We start from the raw sequence: 13391 nt of genomic DNA, 5'->3' as shown, positions 1-13391 counted from the left end.
GGGAGAGAGGTTCTGGGGCATAAATCAGTTTAAGGAGAAAACTGGATTGAACAAAGTGACATGGGTGACTTTCCTGAAGGACTCCTCAGACTTTAAATTTAACTTCCCTTGAGGTATGTTTTGAACAAATCAGTTCTTTTTTTAAGAAAACATTGCATTTTTATCCACCTGAATTCTTTTTGAAATGGTCAGTGATTTAAATTTTGTTCTAAAGACCTTATATTGTCTTTAGAACCAAATTAGAGAACTAATCCTTCGTTTTGCTTAGAGCAAAGGGCGTAGGGCATGCCTGAACTGAGGATGCAAGAACACCTTTGCAGGTTGGTAAAGAATTTGGGCCCTACTTCAGGACATAATAAAATTTTTATGAATAATGACTATCTCACCAACAAACTATTTTATCTGATCATAGTAACATGTCTTCAACACATCCCTATGAATTTATTTTTCTTTGTGATTCATGGTGGTTAAGAGCAGTAGTGCTGGAGCCAAAAACCTGGATTCAAACCCCAGAACCACCACTTTCTGTTTATGTGTAATCCTGATTTCCTCATCTGTAAAATGCACATGAGCACCATAAATTGAAAAGCTACCACTAAGCTGATATGGAAAACATGTTGTTGCTTATCATATAAGATGTGACCTAGAGTTTATCAGCCTCTGGAAACATAGAATATCATAGACAAGACAGTCTGGCCCAGTCACTAAAGGCCAAAGAAGATATTTCACTCTGTGGAGATCTGTTGTCCTTTTAGTGAACTGAATATTTTGGGGAAGAGGAATTCTGCCACCTTGTGGTGGAAGTAGTAGGCAGGCGGTTAATTGCTAGTCATCCCTTAGTTTCAGCCCTCTCAGATCATGGCCCACCTGTGAATTTAGATTCCTGGGCAACTGACTTAATCAGTGTCTATTTCCTCTGCTAACTTAGAATCACATTATCTTTTGGTTTACTGAGGAGGAAGTTAGAGTGTCAGATAGCTTTCTGTATTTTATGCAGTCCAGTTGTAGAGAATGAACCAGTCTTTTGTAGGATTTGCGTATTAAAAAGCTCAAGTTACTTGTAAAATTTTGGATCTCTTCTTTCTATGGAACAGTTTTTCTCCAGCTAAGAGTTAGAAAATCTATACTCTTTATAGGCTTGAGGCATAAATAGAAGGTGACTGAAGGTCACTTAATAGAAACTGTTTCTGGATCAGTTTTTTGGACCATGTTCCTTCTAACTCCAGCTCTACTTCTCCCAGTATTAGGAAACCAGAGACTGGAAGGCATCATGACTGGAAAAAGGGAAGACAGATCCTCTTTTTTGCATACATAGAGATTCTGGGCTTTAACTTTCTGCGCTCAGGAGATCACCTGAAATAATGAGTTATATGAGACCCTGTTAGATAGCTTTTTCAGCTGTGATTAAAAGTAATTCCAACAGCTCAGACATCCATGGTTTGCCAAGTTAATCAAGGGAAGAGCTCCCTATTCTTTAGGGAAAAAACTCAAGATTCTGGTCCCATTCTGGAGACTCATTACGAGGGTCAGCACTTTAGAAGTATGGTAATGTGGTGAAATTATGGTGACTGTTGCCTCAAGCTGAGCACAGCCTTCTTGCTCAGGTAAGACAATGATATGGTGCAGGGAGAAGCACAGCTAGTTATGGAAGAAGATAAGAACCAAACAAAAAATGCACAAATGTTTTTTTCCTTTCCTCTAGGTCTTCTGTTATCAGTAAAGAGAAAACTTCTATACAAGATAGTCAACAATAAAGGCAACCTTGTTGATAATAAAAATTTTGGACCACAAAATATTTTTATTGGCATGGATAGCAGTGGCAGAGCAAAAGCAGAAGTTTTTTACTAATGACTCTGGGAGGAAAAGGTCCACTTAGTAGCATATTACAGGTAAAACACCTAAGACCATAGAAACCAGGATCCTGACCTATAACTGAGGGAAATCTTTTAGGTGCATACTTCAAGCTATTGTTTCTCACGCCACTGAGTCATCATTACCTTCCACTTCCCTTTTCAAACATTAATTTCATTCTTTTCAGTCTTAATTTAAAAAAAAAAATTCTGCAATACCTAAGCAGTTTATTGGTGAACATCTTAAGATACTATTTGGAAATGTTTTAGTCACCTTTTGAGGTGACCAAAACTGCTTTATGAGGATGTTTGATCCTTCTGAGACATTTGTCTGGATCTGATCTATTGAAAAGATCACTTGTTAGAATCAGAAAGGATCTTACAAAGAAACTAGGAACAAGAGAAATTAAGGAACTTGAAAGTCAGTCTGGTGGTAATTATAAAGCAGACTTACTGAACTGCAGATGATCATTTGTTCTATTCCACTATGCTGCCTCCACAATAATGGATTAGAGAACCTTATTTAGAAAAGGAATACTTACTGAGTTTTTTGGGGGGAAAGTCCTTAGCCCCTGAACAAATGTATATCTAGGAAAAGAAACTGGTATATAAGAAGAAATTCATTTGAGCATACATCATAAAAACTGTTAATTTTTCCTTCCTCACTCATTTACCTGAACTGATGTATTAGAAGCTCAAAGACCATGTTTTGGGCATCAGAGTCTCACTACCAACAACTACATCACTCATTGCTTATGGAAGCGTATTTTGGTTTTTCATTCAAGAAATTATTATTTGTCCAGGTATAGTAGTGAGTAGTGTTTCACTGTGGCAGAAATACTTATCTAGCAGTTAACCAAGGTCCTGTGTATAGACTGGGTAGAATTTCTGCTAGCAGATGCCAGCTGACTCCCAGAATCCTTTAGGTTTGGCACTTAGGATCAAGGGTCCCCAGTTGCAGACCTGGCTAAAGGCAATTGCATTCCATTGTCTTTCTCTGCAGCACTTATAAACTGGTAGCTTGGTCTGTCAATGTTAATTTTAGGCCTACCTGGAGATGAGACTTATACTCTTAATATTCTAGATGGACTCAAGTAGCTGCAGAAGAGTCGTTTCCATTTTCACATACCAAGCTGAAAGTGGATTTTCAATGTGATAAAAACAAAGAACTAGAAGGAAGTGGGCCATTCACACTCCATTTGGTGGCACCAAATCTAAACTTTTTTACTATTTTATGAGACCTAAAAGCCTCCAAACTGACAAATCTACATCAATAAAATAACAAAAAAGGGTAAATTGTAAAATAAAATTTCATGATCATGCATTCTTATATTTGAGGTTTTTAATATTTCATTTTTCTACATAGTTAATGTAAAGTTGGCTGTTTTCTGAGGTTTTAATTTAAAAGGTTTTATGAAAATGTTTGATGATGAATGGTGAAATTTTAATAACCTTATACCTGATAAAATAAGTTGTCACCCTATGTTGGCTCTCCCCATTATTTTTCCAAAGAGACTATATTTTAAAAGAAATTTTAGGTGAATTCCAAAATAGAGCATAGAGATTTCCTATATACCTCCTAACTTCACACACGCATTGCCTCCTTCAGTATCAACACCCCACACCCCACCAGAGTAGTACATTTGTTAGGGAACATAAATTGACACAATCTAACCATCAAGTCCACGGTTTACAGGGTTTTACATTGCAGTTCACTCTGGTGTGCATTCTATAGATTAAATATATATATATTTTATATATATTTATATATATTAAATTTATATATAAATATATATTAATATATATTAAACATATGTATTAAATTTATATATATTTCCATATATATAAACATCTACCCATTACAGTATTATCCAGAGCATGTCACTGCCCTAAAAATCCTCTGAGCTCCACTGAAGTTTAAAAATTTTACTGTTTTGTGAAATCTCAGTCTTAAGAATATACACTAGAAATGTTGAGCATAATACAATTTCATATAAAATAGAATTTGGAAGTTGTAGATGAGAACCAAGATACTTTCTAAATTTAGTGGAAATAAGCAATCTGGATAAACCAATCCAAATATTTTACATTTATTTTAATTACCTGAGCTAATGTACTTTGATATTTTTGAGATAAGGATCAGTTCTTTTCTTACAACCTCAGTACTAAATTAGAAAAAAGAAATTCAGGCCCAGATCAAACTGATGAAATGGTTTGAATATTATCAGTTTTTACCACTTGAGAGCCGCTACTAGTATATATTGATCAATAAACTCTTAGTTTCAAAAAGAAAACCTACTTCAAACATTTATTCTGATTTTCAAAATCTTAGGCCATGACTGAGATATGGATACTACAAAGCAACTGTAACACAACAGGCAGTGTTGCTTTTGTATATGTCAGGTTACAAGCACCCCCATGGCAGTCAAGTACCTCTAAAGGATTTCCCACTCCACTCCAGGGATGAATAGCTGTAGTCCTATGAGAAATGCCACAGGCAGCTGTTATAGGTGCTTCTGTATCCAGAACCAAAGCAAATTAGAAATATAATTAAGAAAAAAAAAAATACCACACTTCTCCAATTTCTCAGGATCCAATAAATTTTATCTCTACTGGTAAAGGGCAGGAAAAGAGAGGAAGGGAGCTGCTGAGAATTCCACGTTACACTTTTCAGCAACTATAACTATTTTTTACTAGAACTTCTTTTAATGCCAAAGAAATTCTATGGCTTACAATAAAAATGACTGCTGTCTTATTTTTATGAGAAAAATAAAATTTAATGCGTTTTATCTTTATTATTTTGAGGTATTTCATCAATTCTACTTGGAAGCACAAATGGTGAATAAAATGTTAAAAAATATTGCTTACCTATTCATGCTAAGTACAGTTTTACTGAAAATGAGATAAACTTCAAAAAAGCAAAACTAAAACTCTTAAAAGTAAGACTCTGTTCTTTCAGATGAATTTGTAATCACCACTGTCACCAGCTCTGCCTGAGGAAACCTCCCCCTAGTGGCCATTAGAAGCTAAAACAGTAAAAACTATTCCACCAAATAATTATAATTTATGCCAACTGGTTTTTCTTTTTGCAAAAAATGGGATGCAACCATTATGTGAAGCTTTAAAAAATTTGATCCTATACTACTAATAAATTTATTACTAAACCGACTGGTGCAAGATTAGGATGCACAGAATACTCACAAATGTGTTAAATGTGGTGGCTTATAGGTACAGCTTTCAAAGAAATGTTAGATTGAAATAAATTTAGAGTTAAGTAAGCAGAATTAAACAGTGACCAGTAAAATGCTAAAAGATAATCTGAAAGTGGAGTTTCTTTCATAAAGCAAATATCTATCAAATGTTTATTATATCCTAGGCACTGTTCTAGATATAGGACAAACCAGTGAACAAAACCTAAAATAACTACCCTGATTTTTATTTTTAAGAAGGGTGGCTCTAGTAAAAACTGAAAACCTGTTAAACAAATTCTAAATACCTTATTTTAAATACAAGGGAAAATTATAGACCCTGATATGTTGACTGGTAATTTTCATAATTATGTTTTAGATTTGCTATGTTCTTGGTGTTTAAACAAAAAAATTCTGACAACATTTAGAGTCATCCATCTCCTTGTTGAACACATACTACACTTTTACAAAATTTTAACTTCTTGTGTAGCAGCAGTACATTCAGAGATTGCATGGGAGAATTGCCAGGAGATCAGGTACTGACCCTGGGCTACATCAAAACTGTGTATGCAGCTGGGAAGCCATGTCTTCACAGCTTTGAAGGAGCCACTCCACAAGGCACCTGCTGCAATACTCTCCAAACTAACTACCTCTAATGCTCTGGGGCCTATTTTATGGTAGAACATTCCACACATATCCTGGAATTTGGGTTACTATTATTCTTGGTCTTCGAAAGTTTGGAGCACTTTTACTTGGGGGAGGAGGTAGTCATAATGACTGGCATTAACAGGTGAATGCCAGGGAGGATAAATGAATCCTGCAGTGGGCTGACAGGTTTTTTCCCATAAAGAACTCTCATACCCAAAGGGTCAATGGTGCTAGTCCATGACTGGGAGACACCAAACTGTCGTCACCTGGTTTAGTAACAAAGACAAAAACTTTAGTCATGTATTTTATCAATTAGAGAAGAAGTTAGATAATATTAGTATTTTATATTATTAAATACAACATAAAATATTTCAGTGAAAACTACCCAGGAAAGTACAAAATAACTTAATTGGTTTTCTATACTCTGGTTTAGTCAAGAGGCTATCATAGGCAAGTGGAAAGGCACCTATTAAATACGTATTGTAGTACTTACTGCCCTGAACAGTTCTGAGAAGAAAATCTATAATTCCTACTCTTCAAGAAATGGACATAAAAAATAAACCATAAGTACTATTCAGACTGTTTTGACAATGCTTCAACCTCAGAACTTTGTGAAGAAATCACAAGTAAAAGTATCACCTATATGCAATAATAGTATCCTTCAAAACAACGGTTTCCAAACTTTAGCACATCAGAATTTCCTGGGGGAAGCTTGTTTATGTAGCTTCATCAAACTTTAAACCTTAAGTCTATTAAGTATTCTACTTAAACAAACAGAACATAACTTATTCACCTTGACTCACAATGATTCCCATGAGTTCAAAAGATAGAACCACAGGACAACCAATAAGCTGGATAGTTTACGCCAACATGAAAACATTTGTTTATAAGATACATAACAATTACTAGCCTACAGGGACCTTGCTCCTATCTTCTCCATGTTTCTTCCCTACAAAAAATCCAACAAGAAATCATGAGTACTGTACTCAGAATGAGAACATAATCTTTCTTAAATGTACACATAAACATCAGTGAATTTTTATACTCAAGACTCAGATTCAGGAACTTCTTCATCAGGGCAGCAGTAATATTCCACAAAACATATTTGTCCATCTTCATTTCTAATCATGTACTGTAATGAGAGGAATCCTCGGTTATCTGTCCGAATAGATACCTTACAAGATAAAACTAATGCCTTTGTAGAGGGTTTCAGTAAAGAAATCTTGTATCTGTGAAGAGTGAATAAAAACCTGTTATTTGGATACACTTAACATAGTGTTCATTAACCTCAAGTAAAGAACAGAAGTTAACCAAGAACTACCCAGTAACAAATATAAGAATAAAATCAAATACTTATCCAGTTTCCAAAAATGCCTTTTTTATTCACCCACAATTATAATTCCAAACCCCCAAGTAAATCCATACTCCCCTCATTCATTTTTTAAAATTCTATGCATTTTTATTAACAGATTGTAAGTTTTGGGCTTTTTGTTTTGATAGAAATTTGGTATTGAAGCTGGGCACAGTGACATAGGCTTATAAACCCATCACCTTGAGAGGCTGAGGTAGGAGGATTGCAAATTCAAGGTCAGCCTCAGAAACCAAATGAGCCCCTCAACAACTTAGCAAGACCCTATCTCAAACTAAAAGAAAGGGGCTGGGGGTGTACCTCAGTGGTAAAGTGCCTCTGACTTCAATCCCCCATACCAAAAAAAAAAAAACAAAGAGAGAGAGAAAAGAAAATTTGGTATTTCATCTTCATCACCAATGCAACCTCTAAGTTAGACACTGACCTGTTAACCTGGGTCTGATTACAATGAAATGCTTCCATCAAATCAGAATCTTTGGGATAATCAAGGTGGGAGCTTCCTGCATTTCCAAAAGTAGATAACCTATAGTAGAAAATGAGCAACTCATTTACTCACTGGTCTAACAGTAAGCAACATTCAGATCCAAATAAAACACTTCCTTCAGTAACTCATACTTGTGGATGAAACAGACACATAAAACAAATGTTTACAACATACTTTAACAAGCACCATAATAAAGGTTCCCACAGGATGTTGTGGGAGTACAGGTAACTTCAACTAATAACAAATTTGAAGAAAATCAGTCACATCAGTTTATACATCCTTCTCTGACACTGACTTTTCCTTTATCCATAAATCTAGAAATGCATAACAGAAGAGAGAACTGAGGTATGATGGAAGACCTTGATCTAAATCAAATGCAATCCTTGGGTTCCATTTCCCAATCTTTACTGCCACACCAAACAATTATGGTTTTTCTGCATCTTGGAATGCTCTTAAGCAGTATTATGGCTTTCCTTGCTTGGTAACATTAACAGTTGTATGTAGACAATTTAAAAGTGTTTATGTTGATTTAATTTGCAAGAGCATTTTCTATGAGGTCAGCATATTGATAAGAACAACATGGGCACAGTGATCAGACCTGAAAGGACAGTGATCAGTCTAAAAGGATAGTTAAATTAATTCAAAAAGTAATAGGCTCTTCCTGACCCACGAACTCTTGAAATATTTCAGCCTACAAAGAGTAAACATGAAAATGGAGTTTCCCCAAGCTCCATCTCCACTCCAAATATTCTAGGTGTTTTTTTTCCCAGGATCCATCTTTTCTTTTTCTAACAAAACCTTTCCTGAATGTCTTGTACTTAGGCATCATGCCCAGCTATGATGATTTTAAAATCTAAATTTGCAGTGTAAACTGATTTCCTATGAGTGCTATACTGCTGGTATATCCAACTGCTCCCTAGTGTCACGGTCACCTCAAATTTAACATATCCAGAAAAAAATTTTAACTTCCACTTCCCCACCAACAAATTTTTTCCCCATGCTGGAGATGAAAGATACCATGATTCATCTAATTACTGATGCAGAGAGAGCTTATTTAGAAGGGGAGCCTTTGACATACTGGTTAACCGGATTTCATTGATTTTTGTTTTGAAAGAAATTTGGTGTTACCATTTTAACAAACCTTGAGCCAAACTTTTTATCTGCCTAATGCACTAGAAGGACCTGCAAAATTCTTCTAAAGTTGATACAAAAAGAGCTTATACCTCTTATTCCACATGCATTTAGTTCTTTTACTCTTTAATATTCTGAAATGTTTCAAGAAGAAATATTTTGGAGAAGCTTTATCATTTTAACTTTGAATTCCTGCTGGAAATTACCTTGGTCACTGATCCCTGAGTATTCATATACTGCCTCCTCAGGCATTTATGAATATTATTTTGGTACTAATGATCTGCAGTTTTGTTCTTTCTCTGCTCTTTCACATAGTTTCTCTTCACCTTAATTTTAAACTCTTCCTCCCATAGTCTTAAGATAGATATGTATATGGTAGGTGCTCAACAGATACTTAGTAAATAAAACATACATCAGAAATATCCATTTTCTTTTGTGTGTCCTGTACTAAAAAGAGAAAAAAAAAAAAAATACAAACACCTTTTCCAAACATTTAAACCTAATTTTCCTCATGTTGTGGTCTGATCTACAACAGTAAGTAGTAACACAATGAAAAGTCCACTAGATTATGGATTAGGAGACTGGGCTTCTCATTTACGAACCAACACAACCTAATTATGAAATCCGAAATAGTGAGTTACTCTTCTTAGATCTTAAGTTTCTAAAGGTCTAAAATTATGAGAGAAGAGTTAAAGTTTTCCTAAAGTTCTGGAAGTTCTAGGAACTTGAATAATAAAAATTCTGCAACCTCAGCAAATGTGTAAGTGGGGAGAGGAAATACAGACCACATGAACTGTAACTGCTCTCACATACCTGAAATAGGGCTTGTCAGGAGACATGGTGATCTGCAAGACCTCACTTGTCATATCCAATTCAGAAAATGCTTCACGGAGCCCCTCTGACTGCAGAATAATTTTATTAATAACATTGGTGCTGCAGAAATCAAAATCCAGAGTCTCTTCAGGCTCCTGAGTATTGATTTTACAGACTGTCACCACTCCTCCCTCTTCCAGAAATAACATCAAGGGGTGACCATAGCCTTGGTAACACATTCGAAGTGCAGTTAAAGTCCCTGCAACAGAAAGAAATCATACCTGGTTTGGCTTTATGACCCTGTTGTTCAGCTTCTCCTCCAAATGACAGAATAAATTGCTCAATAATTTATTTTGACAAATTTCTATCATACATGTATCTCCTTAAAAAAGGGATTATAATTCCAAAAGAAATAAGAAAATTGGGAACCAGAGCTAAATGTAATGTAACCTTCTGAAGTCATTATTAGTTTGCCCAAAATACCTCAAAAATTGTTCATGAGCATATGTACACACACTTCCATTTGATAATCTATCCATGGACTAGCACAGCAAGTAACAGAATTGTTGCAGTATAGGCTGTACTATTTCTTGAAGGTTCAATTTCTGCAACAGTGCATTGCTTTAGTAATGTGTGTACTACTATGTTAGTGTATTCACTCTAAGGATCCTTCCAACTGGGAGATAGCCTTTTACATTTCTTCAAATTTTAAGATGACATTGGGAGAAAAGAGGGTGCCTAATGGCAGTATGAATTTTAATACTTGAAACTATTAAAGGAGAAATACAACAAGACAGTTTAGAGCTCCTTCTCCTTACTGGATAGAACGTCACAATGAGGAAGGCGGGAAGGCAGATAGTTTTGGAAAAATCAGCTAGGGAGAGCTGCGTTAGAAAACATGTAACTAATAATAGTAGAACTAGCAGTGGAAAGTTAAAATATATCTTCTAGATAATCTAACTGAATTTCCTCTAATAATATCCATGTTACTTTCCTTATGAAATAAAATCATTCTGGGGATTTCTTCTAGTTTTATATCCAACTAAATTTCACCATTTCTAAAACTACTTCCCCATGCAAAGAAAAAATATGTATTTGGGAAAAATATAATTTGAAGGAAAATATTTGAGGGCATAGACATAATTTATAAATAGGGTTAAAAGGCAAACAAATTTTAAACATAATAAACCGAGATTAAGAAATATTGGTCTCTATCTTTCTTTGCGACTAAGTAGCTGTGTTAATTCTGGACAAGTTAGGGGAAGGATGCAATTAAAACATATTTCACAGTGTTAAGGATATTTATGACATGTTCAAAGTTGTCTTTTGTCAGTTCAAATTTAAAATCCCCAAAGCCTCATAAATTAAAATGAATGTAAATATTTTCAAAAATATAAAAAGAACGATAAACACATAATCACTTGATACTGGAAAAAGTCATAATTGAGGATTGTGACCATTGAAAAATATATCACCAATTAATTTTCTAAAGAAATGATTACATTCTAAAAAAGTTGTATTTTTCTGATCATTCTGTATAATACTTTATGTCTTTACAATGACAAATAAAATGGTTCACCTGGCATAGGACTTGATCCAAATATAGATAAGCAGTCTAAAAGGACAGTTAAATTAATTCGAAAAGTAATAGACTCTTCCTGAACCACAAACTCTTGAAATATTTCAGCCTACAAAGAGTAAACATGAAAATGGAGTTATATTAAAGAATGAAATCTCAGATATAGATTCTAGTTTTCACTTTATATATTTTAAAAATAACAATAGTGTGCTAATGCCATGAGGATTTCTGATTACTAAGGGAAGACATCTTAGTTTTCTCAACTATTACCCATTGGAACACTACTCAATAGCTTAATATTAAAGGTGTAACACTTACATAGGTCCCATGCAAACCCTGGTGAGAGGTGCTTCATTTCCATTCCTGGATCAAAACCTATCTCCCATTCCTTTGTCTCCTTTTTGTTCCTATCAGTATGGGTAAGATCACTTGGATAACAGACAATTTTATAATGTATGCATGAGTTTTCAGTATCTTTTGAGGACAAGAACTGTCCCTTATTTAATCATCTCTGAGGTCACACCGTGCACTTAAGTGCTCAGAAACATGCTGAATTGAATCTGAACCATGTGAATATTTTTAAGGACAGATTCCGTTATCACCAATAAGAGGAGAAAACATCTTTTAATAATAGGGAGGTAGTAAAAATGTGGTAGTAAAAAATAAAAAAAAAAAACAATTCTGGATTTTCATCCCAAAACAGCTACTTACCAGCTGTAAGACTCTGGCAAATTACTTAAATTGTACTTCAGTTTCTGTTATATAAAATGGGAATAATAACAAAGCCTACGCGTTATAGGTGTATTGTGAGGATTAAAAGAATCAAACACTCAGAAGTGTTCTACAGTTTAGATTAATAAACTTTAGTCACTTTTTTTTTTTAGATTTACAAGTTTTTTAATAAACAGGCAAAGCCAGCTTTCTTTTCAGAATCAAAATGCAGAACAATTGGAAAAAATATGGTATTTAACTTTCACAAGTTTGAGCCTCCACAAATAATGCAACCAAGTTTTACATATTTTTAATTTTTGGCATAACTTATGATCATTCATTTGCATTTTTAACAGCCCTTGTATATACACTCCATCTTCTCCATCTTGGTTCCTAGTTTTAGCTTCATTCCCAAGTATGCCAATTCCATTGTTATTTAAACAGAAAAAGCCTTCCCAGTCTTTGTCGGAAATTACTATTTAGCTTATCCCCTCCACTACTACCCAGCAAACTAGAGAGAGGATGGAGTGTAATATTGATCAGCAGAATCTTCATGCAATTCATGAGACCACTTAGTTCTTACGTGATATTTACTATTATTAACCATTATCTCTGAAAGACAGGAAAATAATTTGTTACCAGAAAAGAAAAAATTAAAATGATATTTTGTTTTCTAACAAATTTTGTCTAGTGAGACTTTCCGAATTCATTACACTGGGTAAAGAATATGACACAGGCTTTAAAGGGGCCTTTTTCCCATACCTGAATAAAAGCATTTGCTTGCACACACTTTGCATGTTCCACTGTAACCTTGATTCCATTTTTAGTAGCGAAACACGTGGCATAGTCTCTGAAATGAATAGCTTTCAAGATAGTGGAGAGATTCCTGACGTTGTCAAGGCTGGCCACTAAGCTGTACTCATTCTCGTCTTGGATCTGTTGGGTTAGGAGGGGCATGGTCGTCTGCTTTTTCGGCCCGGGAAGTTCCCGATGCCGGGGCCAACACCTGCTCCCGAGAATCAGCAAACACCTGAGAGATTCAACAGTAAGCCCCATCAGCGCGGGCGGTCCCCGCAAGCCCTACCCACGCTGGTGCGAGTGGGAAGAGTCGGATCAGGCACTGTCCCACCTCTGCCACTGAACCATCTCTCACTTTGGGGAACATTACTTATCTCTTACGGCTACGGTTTCCTCGTCTTCGCTATAGGAAGAGTTATACCTGAAAAGCCTCAAAGAATGAAAACAGGCAATGGATTCGATAACTGCACTTACGGCAGGTTTCACTGTCAAACCCGGATAGACCCACAGAGCTTGCTTAGAGCCCCCCAGCGCCACCCTCTGAAGATCCTCCAAGAATTCCAGTCACCCCATCACCAACCCGCCCACAGAAAATGAGTCCCTCACTAGCGGAGGGAACCCAAGGCACGGAAAGCCTACCTTTGCGGTAGGTCCGGCTCCGGGGAACTCCTCCCAGCCAGGAAACCGAGAAGGAAGAGCGGTCCCGCCACTTTTTTCAGACCCGCCTACCCGTTGGGCCACCGTCACCACAAAGCTGAAAGAGATCTAGAGAGCCGAGCGTGCAATACCACGAGACCGGAAAGAGGCACCATAGAGTGGA

At 35.7% G+C, this 13391-nt stretch overlaps 2 protein-coding genes across 7 annotated transcripts in view; one reads left to right on the top strand and one right to left on the bottom strand.

Moving 5' to 3' along the window:
• The window catches only part of TTC23L (tetratricopeptide repeat domain 23 like), a 59335-nt gene extending 56316 nt beyond the window's left edge, over positions 1-3019 (top strand). For 3 of the 4 annotated variants that reach the window (XM_079145762.1, XM_079145763.1, XM_079145760.1), the window contains exon 13: positions 1703-3019. The gene's annotated coding sequence lies outside the window, so the exon portion shown is untranslated. The other variant, XM_079145761.1, reaches the window with a different exon arrangement.
• A 1111-nt stretch (positions 3020-4130) lies between these two features.
• Positions 4131-13344, bottom strand: RAD1 (RAD1 checkpoint DNA exonuclease). Of its 3 annotated transcripts, none has more exons than XM_079144897.1 (6): positions 13211-13344; positions 12536-12779; positions 11063-11171; positions 9484-9742; positions 7480-7578; positions 4131-6915 (listed from the first exon to the last, which is right to left on the bottom strand). In XM_079144897.1, the coding sequence occupies exons 2-6, from the start codon at positions 12728-12730 to the stop codon at positions 6732-6734; spliced, it is 846 nt and encodes a 281-aa protein (XP_079001023.1). In that variant the 5' UTR covers positions 12731-12779; positions 13211-13344; the 3' UTR covers positions 4131-6731. The 3 variants fall into 3 exon arrangements, with proteins under 3 accessions (XP_079001023.1, XP_079001024.1, XP_079001025.1); XM_079144898.1 differs by having other exon boundaries at positions 12536-12803; positions 13211-13342; XM_079144899.1 differs by lacking the exon at positions 13211-13344 and adding an exon at positions 12993-13120.
• Between the last annotated feature and the right edge of the window lie 47 nt (positions 13345-13391).

Source organism: Sciurus vulgaris (assembly GCF_902686455.1).
Source record: "Sciurus vulgaris genome assembly, chromosome: 6".
Lineage (NCBI taxonomy): Eukaryota > Metazoa > Chordata > Mammalia > Rodentia > Sciuridae > Sciurus > Sciurus vulgaris.
The sequence above is the reverse complement of the archived record's forward strand: the minus strand, read 5'-3'. Positions and strand labels throughout refer to the sequence as shown.